This window comes from Nansenia antarctica, assembly GCF_963989245.1.
Source record: "Nansenia antarctica genome assembly, chromosome: 5".
NCBI lineage: Eukaryota > Metazoa > Chordata > Actinopteri > Argentiniformes > Microstomatidae > Nansenia > Nansenia antarctica.
Genome location: NC_137690.1, coordinates 24073611 through 24092244, shown reverse-complemented (window position 1 = coordinate 24092244; position 18634 = coordinate 24073611). Strand labels below are relative to the sequence as shown.

Sequence of the window (18634 nt, the reverse complement as noted above, 5' to 3'; positions counted from 1 at the left end):
TCAATAGATCAATCGATGACCAGTAATAGTGAATGTTGTCTTGACAAACAGAATCTGACGTCTTTGATATCAGAAAAGTATTATAAGGATGACATTCGCCCAAAAGCAATCTTTAATCTTTAACGCCACAATCTTTAAGAAATCTTTAATGCCACAATAATTTATCAGTGCATTACAAATACAACACTGAGTAGGCCTACATTACACCTTTGAATAAAAAAATATGAAAACAAGTTCAAATCAAATCGCATTGTCATTGTAGAGATATGCTTCAATTAAAATAATACCATAGCAGCAATATTCCTTATAAATCTAATCATCGCACCCACAATGTCTTATTTCATGTTGCCTAAATTAATAGGCTAGTGCAATTCATTTCATGTTTTAGGTTCTACCTTTGCACTGTCTAAAGGGAAAATCTATTCTCTCTGAAAACAGAGTTTTTGCAGATCTCACATCACATTACGAGATATGTTCTTTGTTACAGCCATTTCCCTTTTCTCAATGTAGTTACACCAGAGCTTTAGATACATATGCTAACCCAAAAGTGCAAAAGTTATGATTCCTTTCCCTTTTGAAATAAAACATAAGGATAGCAGTGAGGGAGAAGTGTACAGTTGACGTATACAGGTATGTGAAGGCTCAGCGGTGAGGGGGTGTGAGGGGTATGGTTAGGGGGACCAGGTGACATGTACAGGTGTGAAGGCCCAGGTGTCAGGGTGGCCCATGTGCATCAGGTCACTGTAGGGGGAGGAGCTCCACTGGAAGGGTGGTACCTGGTCCCAGGTAGGCCCGCTCACCGCTAGCAGACCAAACTCACGGAACATTCCATACGACGTCACCTGCAGAAGTACACACGTGCACACACACGCACACACGTGCACACACACACACACACACACGCCAATCAGTCCCTCACTAGAGACTAACAGATATAATGATGTGGCATGATGTCACTGCACTAAACACCTAACCTCAAATGACACTGTCTGAATGAGTTTAGAGAGTGCGGGAGAAAGACATACCTTCATGTCTGTTCCCCCGTGTGGTCTCTGTCTCAGGGCTCCGAAGGGATACGTCCCATTGGCAGGGTTCAGGTCTGACCGTGCTGAAATAGCATTCTCCCCGTTAGCAGGCGGGTTGCAGCCCTCGCACCGAGACAACGGGTCCTCCTCAAAGTTATTGTACCTAAGAGCAGAGAGGCAGATACTCATAAGTGGGCACTGCGTAAAGAAATACAGGGACGATGGTAGCAGCACAAAACTAGCATGGTGTTCAGGTTTTTACCAGCACCTCCTGTAACACATCTGATGTGAGGCTTCTTATTGGCTGGCCATACCTCATGAGGCGGACCATGGAGTCCATGTCTGTGACTTTGGTCTGGTTCCGTCTGAAGATCTGAGCTCTGGGGTTCTGGTCCAGGGAGAACCACGGACCAAACTTCTCTACCAGCTCTCGACAGCCGCTGGTGTTAAACACCACCTCATAGTACCTGGACACACACACAGTTTGCATCACATCTCATGTAAATAATAATAATGGGAGGTTCTGAGTCAAATCCTCAGACTCAGAACACACCTCTCTATTCCTGCATTTTGTAGTTGATGTAATTAATTATATGGTTCTTGGTACTTACGGGATGTTGTAACTGGCCCAGTAGCCCTTCTCCAACAGTTCCTGGGTTTTATCTGTGTAAACCACTAGCCCCCTACAACAATGATTAGATTAGAGAGATTAGATACTCATTCATTGTTTGGGTTGGATGGAGTTGAGAAGCTGGTTAGGGGTTGATCTGAGTACATGGTGGGTGTGTTGAGGTGTACATGGTGGGTGTGTTGAGGTGTACATGGTGGGTGTGTTGAGGTGTACATGGTGGGTGTGTTGAGGTGTACATGGTGGGTGTGTTGAGGTGCACATGGTGGGTGTGTTGAGGTGTACATGGTGGGTGTGTTGAGGTGTACATGGTGGGTGTGTTGAGGTGTACATGGTGGATGTGTTGAGGTGTACATGGTGGGTGTGTTGAGGTGCACATGGTGGGTGTGTTGAGGTGCACATGGTGGGTGTGTTGAGGTGTACATGGTGGGTGTGTTGAGGTGTACATGGTGGGTGTGTTGAGGTGCACATGGTGGGTGTGTTGAGGTGTACATGGTGGATGTGTTGAGGTGTACATGGTGGGTGTGTTGAGGTGCACATGGTGGGTGTGTTGAGGTGCACATGGTGGGTGTGTTGAGGTGTACATGGTGGGTGTGTTGAGGTGTACATGGTGGATGTGTTGAGGTGTACATGGTGGGTGTGTTGAGGTGCACATGGTGGGTGTGTTGAGGTGTACATGGTGGGTGTGTTGAGGTGCACATGGTGGGTGTGTTGAGGTGTACATGGTGGATGTGTTGAGGTGTACATGGTGGGTGTGTTGAGGTGCACATGGTGGGTGTGTTGAGGTGCACATGGTGGGTGTGTTGAGGTGCACATGGTGGGTGTGTTGAGGTGTACATGGTGGGTGTGTTGAGGTGTACATGGTGGATGTGTTGAGGTGTACATGGTGGGTGTGTTGAGGTGCACATGGTGGGTGTGTTGAGGTGTACATGGTGGGTGTGTTGAGGTGCACATGGTGGGTGTGTTGAGGTGTACATGGTGGATGTGTTGAGGTGTACATGGTGGGTGTGTTGAGGTGCACATGGTGGGTGTGTTGAGGTGCACATGGTGGGTGTGTTGAGGTGTACATGGTGGGTGTGTTGAGGTGTACATGGTGGGTGTGTTGAGGTGTACATGGTGGGTGTGTTGAGGTGTACATGGTGGGTGTGTTGAGGTGTACATGGTGGATGGGTTTGGGTGCATTGTGTGTTGTTGAAAATATCCATGATACCTTACATCCAACAACGAACCGCTAGAAGTCGCTAGGATAGAGACACCTGAGCCCCAAAGCCATTTTCCTAGATCTCAGGCCTCCCAAACCTCTACCCGCATGGAGCTGTCCACCGGGGGAAGGAGATCTAGGGGTTTCATTTATGAACCAGAGGATGATGAAGCCTTAAGCCTGTCCGTTTCTGAGACTGAGAGTGAGGCGTCAGTAACACTCAGGGACACTGAGTCAGAGCACGATTGGTCAGAAGTATCACCAGTGGGGACCTAGGTTCCACTATTATGACCCAGATGAATACGCAGTCGAGCATAGTGCAGCGGGGAGTCCAGTTAAGGTTTATAACCTAAAGTACAGAAATACTGCCTTATATTTGAGGAGACGAAAGGCACAGGATGAGGCCAGATATCTATCCCAGCTCAGTAAACAGATCTCAGATCCCCGGACAACAGCTAAACCAACGGCTAAAGACCCAGGGACTGAGACAAAAGACATATCCCTGCCTTGCTGGAATCTTCCGCCAGGGTGGACCCTCCTAGACCCGGTTCAGTTTGACAGGCCTGTGCATTACATCACCAATGTCAAAAGTTCCTCAAACTCCACTATACTGATTTCATCAGAGAAGATGAAGAAGAGCATTAGCAACTAGCCACAGGGCCAGGAGAGGGAGACACATCACAGATGATCCTAACAGGGGTCATTATAACACCATCAGCAGAGGGCAACGATGAGCAGACCCCACCTCCGTCCGAGGAGGATCTAATGCCGGGTCGGGACTTGAACTAGGACATTGAACTGTTCCACATGATTGACAACCATGGTATACCACAAACGACTCCAGAAGATATGGAATTTGCTATGATGATTGTCTCTGTGATGTTCTGACAGAATAATTTGCCATGAAATGTAACTCACGCTTACCGCTTGCACAAAAATATAATCAGGAAGTGAAAACGCTGAACACTTGTACTCTGAGAGAAATCAATATATCTAAGATACTGTCGTATATTTCTGTAGTATGTATGATCTATGTATGAATATGTAGTATATTTTAAACACACACACACACACACACACACACACTGATCATTAACAGATGGCCCCTGGACCAGCTATCAGAGACCTGGGGGTTGGGCAAAGACACACACACACGCTGGCCCCTCCCCTCTGGAAGGAAACGGGGACAGAGGGAGAGAGCTCTCGCTCTTCCCACCCGGGGTCCATGGGGAACGCATGTAATGTATAACTCTGCCTGTAACTGATTAAATTGTCTTAAACTAACTGTTCTTTGATTCATAACCAATAAGAATACACGACAGTAATGGCGAGCTAGCCAGGAGATAATATAACTTAATTTACAGTATTTTGCAAACTTCAATCTAACGAAGAAGGTAGATTTTCTGCAGAGATCTCTCTCTAGTCGATTGGTGTGTTTAAAAAAGACTGTAAATCTCAGATAAGTTATAGTCAAAAGAATCTGTGTAACGGTAATCTTGTTGGAATAGAAGCAAACTTTTCATAATCTTTGATGGGTGGGTGGTGAGAGCCGGACTTTGAAGCCTGTTTTTTGTAAAATATAGTGTTTGATGGTATTGATGTGATTTGTTTGTACGGTATTGGAATATCGTGTGTGTCTGTGTAAAATTCGGTGAGGTTGTGTTTATGTGTTGGAGTGTGGGTGGATTATGAAGTCTATTTTGTAAGATATGTGAAAGAGCATTATTGTAGCAGTGAAAAACATATGAGCAGAACTGTAGACGCCATTACTCTTTGTCTGTGTGAGAGGACGCCATTGTGTGGGCGGCCATTTGCAGTGTACTGTCAGCGGAGTGTAGACGCCATTTGTGTTGTCCTGTGTAAGCGGAGCGATAACACGCACGCTCGGGCACGCGCGCAGACACGCGGACACAAAGAAGCCTAGATATCTCTGTGAAGAGACTGCATTGTAGAATATTTGAATGAGATAAATAATAGTCTAACTGGATTGAAAGATAGTGAATTGATCATCGGGGGATTTAAAGTAGTTTAAAGATATTTGTCATAGTTTGTTAAAAGTAAAGATAGATTGTGACTTTAGGTTAGATTCAAAGCATATGAGGCAATTTGTGCGTGAGCCTAGACAAGGCTGCTTTCCCTGAGCAGAATCACAGCAGGGTCACAGACCCCAATAAAACGGCCCTGCCTGCTTGCATAGAATGTTGACGAGAGATCTGTAGAGATCACTCATAGATTGATGTTTTTAAATGATTGTTCTATATTAAATTACTTTAATTAATTTAATTAATTACTAATTGGTTGAATTAATTATTCAGATCATTCATTATCTGTTTCACAAAACTTTGATCAATTGTTTTGTGATAATCTAATGATAATCATTCCTTTTTTGATATTTTGATAAATAGCTGAATGACTTCACAGGTTTGCATCAATGAAGTGTCAATGAATAATTCTAATTAATCATTCATTCTTTTCCAAATAACAAGTCGATTTATTTACAGGTTGTAATTAATATTTGTAATTTACATATTTTATTTTAGTTAGGTCATTTCCACAGTGTTTGATTAAGGAATAGCAGAATAGTACATATTTGATAGTTGAGCAGTAAAAGGGTTTTTGTGGATCGGTGAATACTTAGGTGTTGATCAGCCTTTGTGATTTAATAATTGTGTTGACCAGAATTGTAATTAGTATTGAATGAGTAATCAAGTGACACATATTCATAAACAATTAGGAAACACATTTAAGTATAAAGTACTTACACAGCTATTAGATTTAAGTTAATACTGCACTGACATACACAAGAGGCAAGTCTGTTATTCTGAAGTTGCAGGGTTTTTGTGGGGATGGTTAATACAGTTATATTGGACTAGCATTTGTTTAGCAAACAAGACAAAATAAGGTGGGTTGTAAGAAGCGTACACCTTATCTAATATAGAATATTGTCAGCATATTGAGCAAAGTAGAATGGGGTCGAATTCCACGAAGCTGTTAAAAGATATTAGTGAACATCGTGGAATGTTGGCTACGTTATCCCCTATGGCTGTAGTGGAAAAAATGAATCCTCTTGTTAGGGAAATTAGCAAAATGTCTACGAAATGGAATAGCCGTTGGGCATACATTGAACAGCCGTGGCCGAAAGAGGGCAGCATTAATTTACAATTAATTGCAACATTGGAAATACTTATCAATGGGCACAAAGCACATCAAAGAGGAAAGATTAGATCAGAGAAACGCAAGTTAGAGTTAGCTATTTTAGATCTATTTAAGGTAGAGGGACAGAAAATAGCTCAGATGGAACCGGAAAAGAAAAAAGAATTGGCCAGAACACTGGAACAGAAATTGAACATTTCATCCCTAGACCTGTGTCCTGCCTCCAGTCCCCCTCCATATGCTAAGGCACTGGAGGAACCTTCCCAGAAGAAGAAGGAGCCAAGGGGAAAAGGGGACGACAGGAGTGACGAGGAAGATGACAGCGAAGATGGCAGTGAAGACTCAAGTGATGACGACAATGCAGATGGAGGCTACAACGCGCAGGTCAGGAAGATGATAGCCACAGCCGAAAGGAAAGGTGGGAGAAGACGCCCGGAGAAAGAGGGAGATTGTCACCGAATGTCATCACATACATTAAAGAACTGTCCAGTGCTGATTCGGGGTAACAAGATGGAATATCATCCGTGGCATCATACAGATTTGTCTGAAGTGATCGAGAAACTCCCAGTTCTTCAAGAGGGAGGACATTCGTGGACGCGAGAGGTCGACGTGATACTGACAGGAACGCAGGCCGCGATGGGAGACCTGAAAAGACTCTTAGCTTTTATTGCAGGATTGGATACAATGCAGGAAATATTGATGAAGGCAGGACTTCATAGATATATCAATACATCAGTTTATGATCCAGAGCTCTTCGCAGCAAACAGAGGCAGGCTGTGGAAAGCAATCAGAGAGACCTACCCTACTCACATTCACCCAGACAATATCATTGTGAAGCCACTGGGGGGGGATGAGAATCCCAGGAGTTATGTTGCCCGTGTGCACTCTCAATGGAGAAGTGTGACAGGGAAAGACGCTGAAGATAACCCCTTAGAAAAATCCATAATCAGGGAAAAAATACAAGAAGGGCTTCCTACCCCAGTTAAGGATAAGCTAGCAGAAGTGGTGGGGCTACGACACATGAACAAAGCTGTTTATATAGACCACGTAGCTCATCAAGTTGAGTTATATCGAAAGAACATTCAGATACAGAAGGCACGAGACGAAGAATCCCTCAGAATATTGACTCATTTGCAATTGACTGAAAGCGAGAGGAACATAGAGGGAGTGCAGGCTTTAGCCCCACAGCAACAGCCACCTGGAGTGCAGACTGCTACTTACCAGTCCTACTCACAGGGGCCACAAGGGGGGTATCCTGCTACTTACCAGTCCTACCCACAGGGGCCACAAGGGGGGTATCCATACCCACAAGGGCCACCAGGGGTGCAAGCGGTTCCATACCAGATGTACACACAGCCTGGCCAAGGACCACCACCAGGGGGATGGACAGCAGCAGGGAAGGAGATGCTAGAACCATGCCAATGCGACCAGAATGGACATCTAGCCTGTGCCTGCTGCAACAGGCCCCAGGGGGGCGCAGGGGGGAGCCAAGGAGGAGGATATTGGCCCCCTACTACACCTGCTCCAGGAGTGATGAACCCTTACGGAGGCCCAGCAGCTGGCCTATAGGGGTGCCCGGAAGATCCGAGTGGGAGGTGCCAGCTGGTGGTGACACAGAAGCCTGAAGGCGCCACGCACCTCCCTATGTCTAGAGAATATGTGAAGACAATCGGATTTGAGGGAATTAAACAGCTGATTCCTACAACTGAGCTTGTAGACTTAGAGTACAAGGGACAGAGAGCAACTCTGTCAACACTTGTGTCAGAACACACGCCAACAGGGCTGCTAGGGAGAGATGCTCTATGCCAATTGAACTGTACAGTAAAATGCACACCTGACGGCTGTCAGGTGACGGTGCCATCCGGTGTTCAGATTCCATCGACAGCCAGAGTGATTAAGCATAGAACAGACCTACAAGCTTTGCCTTTAAAGGGAGCTGATATAGAATATTGGGTTGATGGGTCTTGTTACGGGGTAGGAGAAACTTTGTGCGCTGGGTATTCCTTAGTTAAAGCACAGAATTCAAAGTTTATTGTAGAACAGGCTGAGGCAGTTCCTCAGCCTTGCTCGGCTCAGTTGGCTGAATTGATTGCCCTCACGGAAGCATGCAACTTGGGAACCGGACGGAGAGTGACAGTGTACACCGACTCTGCCTATGCACATAATGTTTGTCATTTTAATGGAGCTGTATGGAGGGGGCGGGGTTTTAAGAGAACTGATGGTACGCCTATACAGCATCACGCACAGATCATGAAGCTGTTACAAGCCATGATGAAGCCAAAGGAATTAGCCATAGTGAAGTGTGCCACACACAGGTCTGACTCATCACATGTCACACAAGGTAACAGGGCTGCAGAGGATGCAGCCAAAGCCATTACAGGAGCAGACAAGGCAGGTAAAGGTCTTCTGGTCACACATGAAAAGCAATTACAGGGCATGGTCACACTTGAGGATTTATTGATGTTACAGAGTAGAGTAACTACGTTAGACAAGAGCGTTTGGCTAGCAAGGGGGGCAAGTCAGGATGACACAGGTCTATGGAGGAATCATGAGGGGTTGGTTGTAGCACCCTCAGATTTATTAGGCATGTTAATACAGGAAGCCCATGGATTAGCACATGTGGCTAGGGGGGAGGTAAGACGCAAGATCACCAAGAAATATGGGTTTTGGAGTCCATATTTGATGGAACAGATTGACCATGCTTTAGGTCAATGTGGGGTCTGTTGGAGAAACAACATCAGAGTGGGTACACCAGTGGTGTTTGGGCATATCCCTACCCCAATAGGGCCACGGGTGGTGGACAGGGGGGTGGATGTACAGAGTAGGCAGGATGTTGTGCCAACAGGTGCCGAGGTCCCCAGAGAACCTGAGAAGGAGGAGCTACGAGGAGATGCTGTGGTGTTGCCAGAGCCAGTGGCAATGCCAGTGTTACAGCCAGTGACATTACCGGCAGTGCCTGAAACCGAGGGGACAGTGGAAAGCTGTCCAGATGCCAATGAACCAGAAACCAACGAAGCAGAGAGTGCTGACAGTCTGGAGGTCCAGCCTGGGAGTGTCCAAAGCCTGGACACCTGTGCTACTGGGGATGCTGGCGAGTGCCTGCACCATGCTTCAGATGATGCTGAGGGCGACTCCCCAGACCTTGATCAGCGTGGGAGGGGACCAGGCGGCTGCCTTAACCTCAATGACACTGACGGACGACGACCAGTTAGGAAAAGATTAAAGACTATGAATAGGGTAGTGAAGCAGCAGATCAAAGGGAACGACGGGAATGGACAGCAGATGATAGCATGGCTGGAAACGGTCTTAGGGGCATGGGAAACTTATTTTGCTAAGACAGGAGCACCTATTATAGCAGACATGATTTTTGACTTTCTTAGGAGACAGGGCCTCATTGACTGTTTTTGGAAAATCAGTCACTCAGTCCATGTTAATGAACTTTTCAGAAGACTAGTCCTCACCTGAGGTGAAGATCTATGCATTAATGCATTCCCTTTGTCCTATGCTTACTGTTGGAGAATTATGTGTTATGATAACTGAATGTCATTATTTGTGTATTGTTTGTTTGTTTCTATATCGTGTGATTGAGGTCAGTTGAGAAGTGATGTGGTGGTTATACAAAGCTAGGAGAGAGGTTCTGTTCCTAGCGCAACGAAAATGGAAAGCTCCTGACTATGAAAGTGTTAGCAATCTGAGACAGCGGTAAAGGCTGTTCTCCAACTGGGTACAAGTGCTAGTAACCTCTGACCCTGACGCTTCAAGGACAAAGAAAACATCGGTCGTTGGAAGTTTCTGTATTGATTTGTGCATGATGAACTGTGTTTAGTTTAATTGTGATTGTTATTTTCAAAATTCTTTTTATTATTGGTTGTTTTCTATTTTTTGTTTATGATATCTTTGGTTCCTAATACTGGTCCGGGGTTGGTCTGTGTTATTGTGCTTCTTGTGTTGTGTGTTGGTGTAGTTTTTCTGTCTGTTGTTGTTTATTTTTTTTTATTTTTTTTTTTTTTTTTGGGGATGTTTTGTGGGGTTTTGTGTTTTTGTTTTTGTTTTATGGTAGTTTAGTTTCGGAACACCCTCTGGGTGGTCCGAGGGGGGATGTGTCGTATATTTCTGTAGTATGTATGATCTATGTATGAATATGTAGTATATTTTAAACACACACACACACACACACACACACACACTGATCATTAACAGATGGCCCCTGGACCAGCTATCAGAGACCTGGGGGTTGGGCAAAGACACACACACACGCTGGCCCCTCCCCTCTGGAAGGAAACGGGGACAGAGGGAGAGAGCTCTCGCTCTTCCCACCCGGGGTCCATGGGGAACGCATGTAATGTATAAATCTGCCTGTAACTGATTAAATTGTCTTAAACTAACTGTTCTTTGATTCATAACCAATAAGAATACACGACAATACCCACTAGAATGGGATTGATTGTGTTGCAAGATGTATATGAAATGTAATGTAGCTGGTACAAACAGTGCCTCTATAATCAAAGAGAGTTAAGCGGGGTACACACATAAGGATTTTCTGAGATTTCACCGATTTTCGGGTGGCTGAAAACAACAGAAAACGCCCGGTTATCAAATGGCTCTTAACATTTTCCTATAACAGAATCCTGGGGTGTGAGGTGTGTTAAGAGTCAATCAATTGTCAATTGTCAATTGTCAATTGTCTCTCCCGACAACCTGCTCGGAAAATGGGCGTGGCCGGCAATCGTAAATGTGAAATGTGTTCAATAATTACGACCAGAAATCATAGGGTTGCCAGATATTTTGGTGGAATTAGCGGTTTTAGACTGTGGTTAGGGTGGAACATGTCATTTACATCTGGCAACCCTGCTCGCGAGTCTAACTATAATGTAGCCAATCAAGAAGCGAGCTGACTTCTTCTTTTCGTTATTCTGCACTTTATTTGCCCTGTCGCACATGGTTGTCTCGTACAGGTCAGTCAGGGTACTACGTTAGATAATAATAATAATAATAATAATAACTTTATTTGTATAGCGCTTTTCCTGCAAACGTTGCGGCTCAAAGTGCTTTAATCATGATGATCAATAATCTTAATTTAATTATTTTGTAATTTAAAGGCAATATTAAAAGGATGGGTTCACGCGAGATTTCTGGCTTGGGGAACGAGACTCTAGAGAGTCCGGAATCTGTCATTCCCCAAGCCCATTTTCCGAGCAGGTTGTCGGGAGAGTTGATTGCAAAATTGAAGAGAATTGACTCTTAACACACCTCACACCACAGGATTTTGTTATAGGAAAATGTTAAGATCCATCTGATAATCGGGCGTTTTCTGTCGTTTTCAGACATCCGAAAATCCTTATGTGTGTACCCCGCATTATGAGTGTTAAAGATGATGAATGATAAGACTTGAGATAGGACCAATGTGTTTAATCTTGTTGTTGATTGTGATGTGTGACCACATGGGTATCTGTCTGTTTGTCTGTCTGGGTGTTGGGGTATTTGTTGTCTGGTATACATCTGGATGGATCTTCATGGGTTTACCCTCACAAGCTCACAAGCTCGCACGCACGCACGCACGCACTCTGTCTGTCTCGGTGTCTGTCTTGTATAGTGTGGTTCTGGGATTACTTGATGTCTAACACCTGTGTCCTGTTCCTCAGGTGCTGATTGCACCTGGTGCCCCAAGTATAAAAGACCAGAGAACACTCCACTCCTGGCTTCTTACCTGTCTGCACAGCATTAGTATTTGCTATTCTCTTTAGTTCTTTTTTATTATTATCATTATTATTCCTTTGTGTTTGTTTTTGTCGTTATGTTGAATTTTTTGTTGGTCCTTACCCGAGAGTGGTAATTATTAAAATAATTTTCTTTGATTCAAACAGCGACTTTGTCCATCCGTTTCCATCATAATGTACCATTGACATGTGACAACGAGCCCAGAGGGCATTTAGTCAATGATAACGTTATATTGATTAAAACAATGATTTATGTTGAACTAGTGGCAGAGCTTGAAGAGAAAGGAGTTCCCTTTTTACCAAAATAATCTCAGCCTAAGAACAAGTAAACTTTCCCCTTCTTGACCAGATGGTCTCAGGGAGAGGAGGAACTTCCTCTTTTTAGCCAGTAGCCATTAGCCAAGATGTCACCAGAGGGAAGTTCTCCAATTAGCCTTTAGCCCTAGCCAAGACGGCTGCCAGGCCTCAAGAGAGGTTGACTATTGGCGCTTATATTGTTCCCAATATAGTGAAAATACCACCGCTCATCCGTGATCAGACTTAGCTGGGGTGCTGCAGCTGAAGAGTATCAAATAGAGTGGAAAAAAGCAGCATTTGCACACTCAAATGGTCTCAAGGCTCTCGGACCATTGTAAACAACAGCTGTATGACGCGTCACTTTGTAGCACAGATGGTACCTTCCGCTCCGAGTCAGGAAGGGTAGCTAAAATCATACGGGTACTACGGCCTGGTACGGGCCAGTTGGCAGTGGAGAAAGCAAAACAAAGCGGGCGCACAGGTTCTGGTACGGTATGGTAGTGGAGAAGCGCCATAACGACACAACTCTGCAGACATCTAAGGATGCCGTGCAGAGACCCAGAAAGGGTGGTTTCCACCTGGGGAATTTATGTACTTTCCAATAAAAAAGGGAAGTAAGGCACTAAACAATAATTGGCTATCATAAGTTTGAGAAGAGGGGTATAGGGATGGAATGTTTAGGGTTTAGGGTAAGGAGGGTTAGTGACAGTGTTTAGAGGCAGGGTAGTGCCTTCTTGTCAACTGTAAAAACTTTAGATTAATTTTGCACCCTTTGGGCCGATAGATCTGACCCGTTAAGAGGGGGGCTAGTCCGGAGCTTTTGCCGGGAGACAGTGTGTACACAGACTTACGGAATCTGCTCCAGCACAGTGAAGAGTTGGCCCTTAATATCCGTCTTCCCCGGGGTGAAGTGTTTATAGTCCACGATCATCCACTGGTTATTATACCTTCACACAAAACACACAGAAATAACAACATGAGAAAGCAGCAGAGATAACTGCCTGAAATTCACCTTTGACCTCTGGCCTGTAATTCTACACTCCCAGGGCTGAGTGTGTGTGTGTGTGTGTGTGTGTGTGTGTGTGTGTGTGTGTGTGTGTGTGTGTGAGAGGGAGAAAAAGAGTCTTTAGATCTGTAGGTCTAAATCAGTTCTGACACACACAAGAGGGCAAGACTCAGCACTTCAGAGAGAAATAAAACTGTCAGCTGACGCTGATACACACACACACACACACACACACACACACACACACACACACGCGCACACACACACCCCTCAGCTGACCTCATGTGATGTTTGCTCACACTCATCAGTTCCAATACTCTGCTCCAATAAACTGCCTCCTTGGGGGGGTTGGGAAGGTTAGGAGGTACAGGTTCTAAGTGTGTGCACTCACGTTCCACTATTGTACATGCTGAAAATCTCTGCCCACTCCTTTCCATTTGTAGCTAGCCGATTGGCCACAATATTCCTCAACCACTCCAGGACAGCTCCAGTTGGTTGAACAAATTTCCAGAGGGCAGGGTTGCTGTTGCCAATAGTGGTTTCCAAAGTAACCTGTGGAGGAATAGAGGAACGTGGGATGAGTTCAATTAGCTAAACTATTCCATTTACTTAAAACTGTTCTATGACAGTTACACACACATACACACACACACACACACACACACACACACACACACACACACACACACACACACACAGCTCTCACCAGCCCGCTGCTGAGAATGTAGAAGTCATCACCAGAGAAGATGGATCCGGGATAGGAGGAGAATGCCTGGGTTCCTCCGGGGAGACTTTCACTGTCTGAGAACACAGAACAGACCTCAGGGCACAGAACCGCACAGTCAAGTTCTATATGAGAGGGTTCATGAAAACACTCTGAACTAGAGGTTACTGGAGGGGTCAGGGTTAGTTACCTGTAGGAGACACACTGGGGTAGCATATCTCTATGAGAGGGTTAGGGAGTTAGGAGATTAGCTACCTGTAGGGGACACTTGATAGGCAAAGCTGTATTTCTTCATGATGCGGAGCATGGCTTGGTAGGTGTTCCAGGTATCATGTGACACCAGCAGGTCCTTGTTGCCAGGCAACAGCTTGATGAGGGCCGAACATGATCCAGAGCCTAATGGTTGTGATTGACTGGATTTGTTTAGGGCCGACTCCAAATCCTCCAGATCTCCACCCATCTGGAACAGTCTGGCCACAGGGAGGGGGGAGGGGGGGTCAGAACTGGGATGACTAGGGTGGGTTCAGAAGGGTGAAATATTCAGAATGTGATGTAAAGCGGTATAATAATAATAATAATAATAATAATATATTGCAGCTCAAAGTGCTTTCACACAGGAACAAATATATATAGTATACAAATTGACAGGATCTATTCACCACGTCAAAGAATAATGTCTCTTGCTATGTGTACGTGTGTGTGTGTGTGTGTGTGTGTGTGTGTGTGTGTGTGTGTGTGTGTGTGTGAGTGAGTGAGTGAGTGAGTGAGTGAGAGAGAGAGAGAGAGAGAGAGAGAGAGAGAGAGAGAGAGAGAGAGAGAGAGAGATGCAGGGAACAAAGTTCCTGTGTGAAAGGGCCTAGAACAAGATAGAAGATCTAGAAGTGATATCACTTACAGGAAGCCAAAGGGGTTGAGTAAGAAAGGGCCTTTGGGAAATAGCAGCTGGTCATTATAACTGTCCTCTAGTCCCTTCAGCTGTAACAGAGCCAAACGCACCTGAAAAAGAGAGAGAGATAGAGTGTGTGTTGTGCGAGTTTGGACCATGAAGAGCATGCACGCATGCGCAAATGACACACACAAATGAATACCTGGTGCCAGTAAGGCGACTGCGGCTGCTCCTCTATCTGTTCTCCGAGCCACTGCAGGTTGGCTGTGATGTAACTCTTCAGGCGCTCGCAGTAACCCGTCTCAAACTTATAAGGCCCACAGTACCCCATCAGAGTGTTCATCCAGTGCTTATAGATGAGCTGTGAGACACACACACACACACACACACACACACACGACAGATTTAGATAAGCAGTAGGCTATGTGAAGCAGAGCAAATATGTAATTAGCACAATGGTTTAGAGTTGCTATGGGGACGATCCTGACCTGGGAGGTAACTGCAGCCTCCACAGCTCCTGCTGTGTATGCCTGGATGCTGTCATTATAGCGTCCGCTAGTGGTCACTTCAAGAAACCCCCAGCTGCGAGAAGAGGGAGTATGTAACATCAATGCCGATGTCCTATCCCAAACTCTAGCCAAGGCACTTATGAATGGATGGTTAGGGGTAGGGTTATTGGTGGCGAAGCGGATAGTGAGTTGGGGTGGATCAGAAGGTCAAGAGTTCAAATCCGACCTGGGAACACCACCACTAATATGCCCTTGAGTAAGGCACACATAGCCCTAAATGACTCCAGGGAGAATGTGAATGTCCCTATAATCTCTAATTGTAAATAGCTTTCGCACCTCCCACAGGTCAATATGACAGATGTATATAGAAATAGAGATATTGATACTTCGCTTAGGAGTTTTCTCATTCACTCGCTACTGTACTTACCCTGAGTTCTTGATGTCGTCGGTAAAGTTCGCCCAGGCGACATAATCGCTACGATAGCCCTTGTGCAAAGACAATTGCCCAGTTTGTTCATCGAGGACTGCGGAATAAATTTCGGCTCGAATAGACGTCAACGAAAAGCACAAAACAAAAATGTTTACAAATGTTGTTGACGTGACTATAGCCATCTCCACAACGACAAGTCATATGACCGTATCATGTGACGACCGGGACTGGCATTTCAAAATAAGAGTCGCTCTTGAGTCTTGACTGTCAACCTGGTGCTATTCCCCCGCCTATCTGAATGATCAACCCATCAGAAACCAAAGTATATATAATACCATACTCTAGAACCGTGGAGTAGCAACATGCAGCACTATAGCAGGTATCAACACTGTGTGTTGCTGGAGTGTAAGGGTGCACCTATGGGTGGTGGTGCTCATTTGGAATTTCCTGTCTTTTGTGGTTTTTGACAAGCCATAACTTCTCGGTTAAAACATAGTTTCTGGCCATTAATCATTCAATCAATTAGTGTAGACTAGGGTTACAAAATTCTGAGATTTCCAAAACATGTACATTTCTGTTTTGCACAGTAATTCCATTCTATACAATCGCAACAACATTCACAACATTTCTGGAGCCTGGTAGACCCAGACAATAAGAATATTCACCAAGCAGCCCTGAAAGTATTTGCTTTATTTGTCTACATACCTTTGCGAATCAGCTTTTTCTGATATGAATGTAATGAAATCTACATTCTGAACAAGCCTGACAGATGACCATTTAAATGACTCTATAAGAGTGAACCTAAGTGGATACACTCCAGCATACACAACTGTAGTAGACTCCATGCAGTGACAGTCATCTAACTAAGTGTAGGAATGAGTCAACACACTTATTACACACATGCACAATATTTTTTGAAAGAGACAAAAAGACAAAATAATTCGTTATGTGAATGAATGTAAGTAATAAGATATGAGTAGCGCTCGGCCACTTACATTTTTTCAAAGTAGCTCTCAGATGAAAAAAGGTTGGAGACCCCTGCTTTATGCTGATACATGCCTGCCATCTAGTGGACATTTAAGGGTACGACCAGGTAGGGGGATATTGCTTGTAACACAATCCTCATTCCTTCTCTCTCTCTAACCTAATCCCATAGTAACCTTCATAATTCAGTTCTAGATATGTATTTTCTTTATGTGGCTAACACAACTCCAATTAAACTGCTTCATAAAGTTAAAGTTAATAAATGTATAGTAATAATCACTTTAATAGTAATTACTTGTTGTTTAGTATCAGGGAGGGAGGGAGGGAGGGAGAATGGATGACCATCTTTCTTCAGTAGGCATACCATTTCTAGCTCATGTATATTTCTAATGATTCATTATATGTCTTGTACATGATTCTTGTTATGATTCTTGTTTATGATTCTTGTATATGATTCTTGTTATGATTACATTTCTATTGGGATATTGCCTCAGGCATAGCAGTAAACATGCTTAGCTACTATATTTGTTGCTGTAATCGCAGTTGCTTCTAGCTATGATATTTAAGATCACTTATCTAGTTACACAATCTTCAGCATAACAAGTTCATAAGAAAAATAAAAAATGCACAAGCAAAAGGAATGGAATCCAAATTATTTTTTATTCACGGTGGACAGCAGCTCCGGCCAAGGCTGTTTGCAGTTGTGAGCGTCCTCTGGAGGAGTCGTGCCGGGTGCTAGAGACAGGAGAGAGAGTTCATATTATGAGCTTCACCAGGCCTATAGCTACAGAATAGAATACTTTATTAGTTTAGTTAGTATGTCCTTGGTCTATGTGTTCTATGTGTTGACTTACCTCTGCTGTGTCCATCGTCGTGAAGACGGTTACTGGGGGGACGGACGCCGTCTGCCTGGAGAGCAGCTCAGCAGCCGGATACCTACCTTGATGTCCTTCTGTCCTTTAGCTGGAGGCTGGACACCAGCCTGGTTGGTCCTCTTGCACTATATCAGTTGTTACAGAAGAAGAATCAATGACAGAACATATCTCTTAAAACCCCAGTATTCCTACAACAACAATGCATAGCTTGTCTGTTGTTTTACGATAAACTGGTAAGACTTTACCTTTACATTACATTTCCTTAATGTGAAATTATGTGGAATGTGGCTCTCTTATAAATTCACTGTATATTTCAGTTTTACCTTGCGCTTCACCATTGAACAGAATTTCCTGAATTTCCCTTTCTTCTTATTCCCACTAGCATCCCTCTGAGGCAGCTGGGCAGCGAGGGCCTGGCTCCTCTCCTTCTCCAGGTCGGAGTTGTCACAGACAAGACTCCTCTTCTCCTGCTCCATAACATGGACTTTTCTTTTGAGGTCTCTCTCTCTCTGTCTGCTTTCCTCCACCTCCCTGTCAAGCACCTGAGCCTTCTCAGCTGCCGCCAGCTTGTCCTCCAGGGCGTCTTTCTGCAGGGCCTTGATGTGGTCCTCTGCCTCCCTGGTGGCGTTGGCGGTCTCCAGGAGGGTCGCCTTGACCCCGGCCAGGCTCCCCTCAGTCTCTCGCTGGGCAGCGAGGGCCTGGCTCCTCTCCTTCAAGACTCCTCTTCTGCTCAAGACAAGACTCCTCTTCTCCTGCTCCATAACATGGACTTTTCTTTTGAGGTCTCTCTCTCTCTGTCTGCTTTTCTCCACCTCCCTGTCAAGCACCTGAGCCTTCTCAGCTGCCGCCAGCTTGTCCTCCAGGGCCTCTTTCTGCAGGGCCTTGATGTGGTCCTCTGCCTCCCTGGTGGCGTTGGCGGTCTCCAGGAGAGTCGCCTTGACCCCGGCCAGGCTCCCCTCAGTCTCTCGCTGGGCAGCGAGGGCCTGGCTCCTCTCCTTCTCCAGGTCGGAGTTGTCACAGACAAGACTCCTCTTCTCCTGCTCCATAACATGGACTTTTCTTTTGAGGTCTCTCTCTCTCTGTCTGCTTTCCTCCACCTCCCTGTCAAGCACCTGAGCCTTCTCAGCTGCCGCCAGCTTGTCCTCCAGGGCCTCTTTCTGCAGGGCCTTGATGTGGTCCTCTGCCTCCCTGGTGGCGTT

General features: G+C 45.1%; 1 protein-coding gene across 1 annotated transcript; it reads right to left on the bottom strand.

Moving 5' to 3' along the window:
• Positions 1-130: 130 nt before the first annotated feature.
• LOC308158848 (putative phospholipase B-like 2) lies at positions 131-15607 on the bottom strand. Its single transcript, XM_080532558.1, has 12 exons — positions 15574-15607; positions 15126-15219; positions 14840-14998; positions 14647-14747; positions 14007-14221; positions 13734-13828; positions 13419-13579; positions 12873-12968; positions 1637-1708; positions 1340-1492; positions 1026-1188; positions 131-842 (listed from the first exon to the last, which is right to left on the bottom strand). The coding sequence occupies exons 3-12, from the start codon at positions 14978-14980 to the stop codon at positions 672-674; spliced, it is 1368 nt and encodes a 455-aa protein (XP_080388684.1). The 5' UTR covers positions 14981-14998; positions 15126-15219; positions 15574-15607; the 3' UTR covers positions 131-671.
• Positions 15608-18634: the final 3027 nt, after the last annotated feature.

What these genes read in the sequence shown, in the direction of transcription:
- LOC308158848 (XM_080532558.1), bottom strand. Translation starts at nt 14,980, where the DNA reads ATGAACACTCTGATGGGGTACTGTGGGCCTTATAAGTTTGAGACGGGT. An exon ending in ACATTCTCAGCAGCGGGCTG is followed by an intron (nt 13,580 to 13,733) that starts GTGAGAGCTGTG and finishes ATTCCTCCACAG; the next exon opens with GTTACTTTGGAAACCACTAT. An exon ending in TCCATGGTCCGCCTCATGAG is followed by an intron (nt 1,189 to 1,339) that starts GTATGGCCAGCC and finishes CTCTGCTCTTAG; the next exon opens with GTACAATAACTTTGAGGAGG.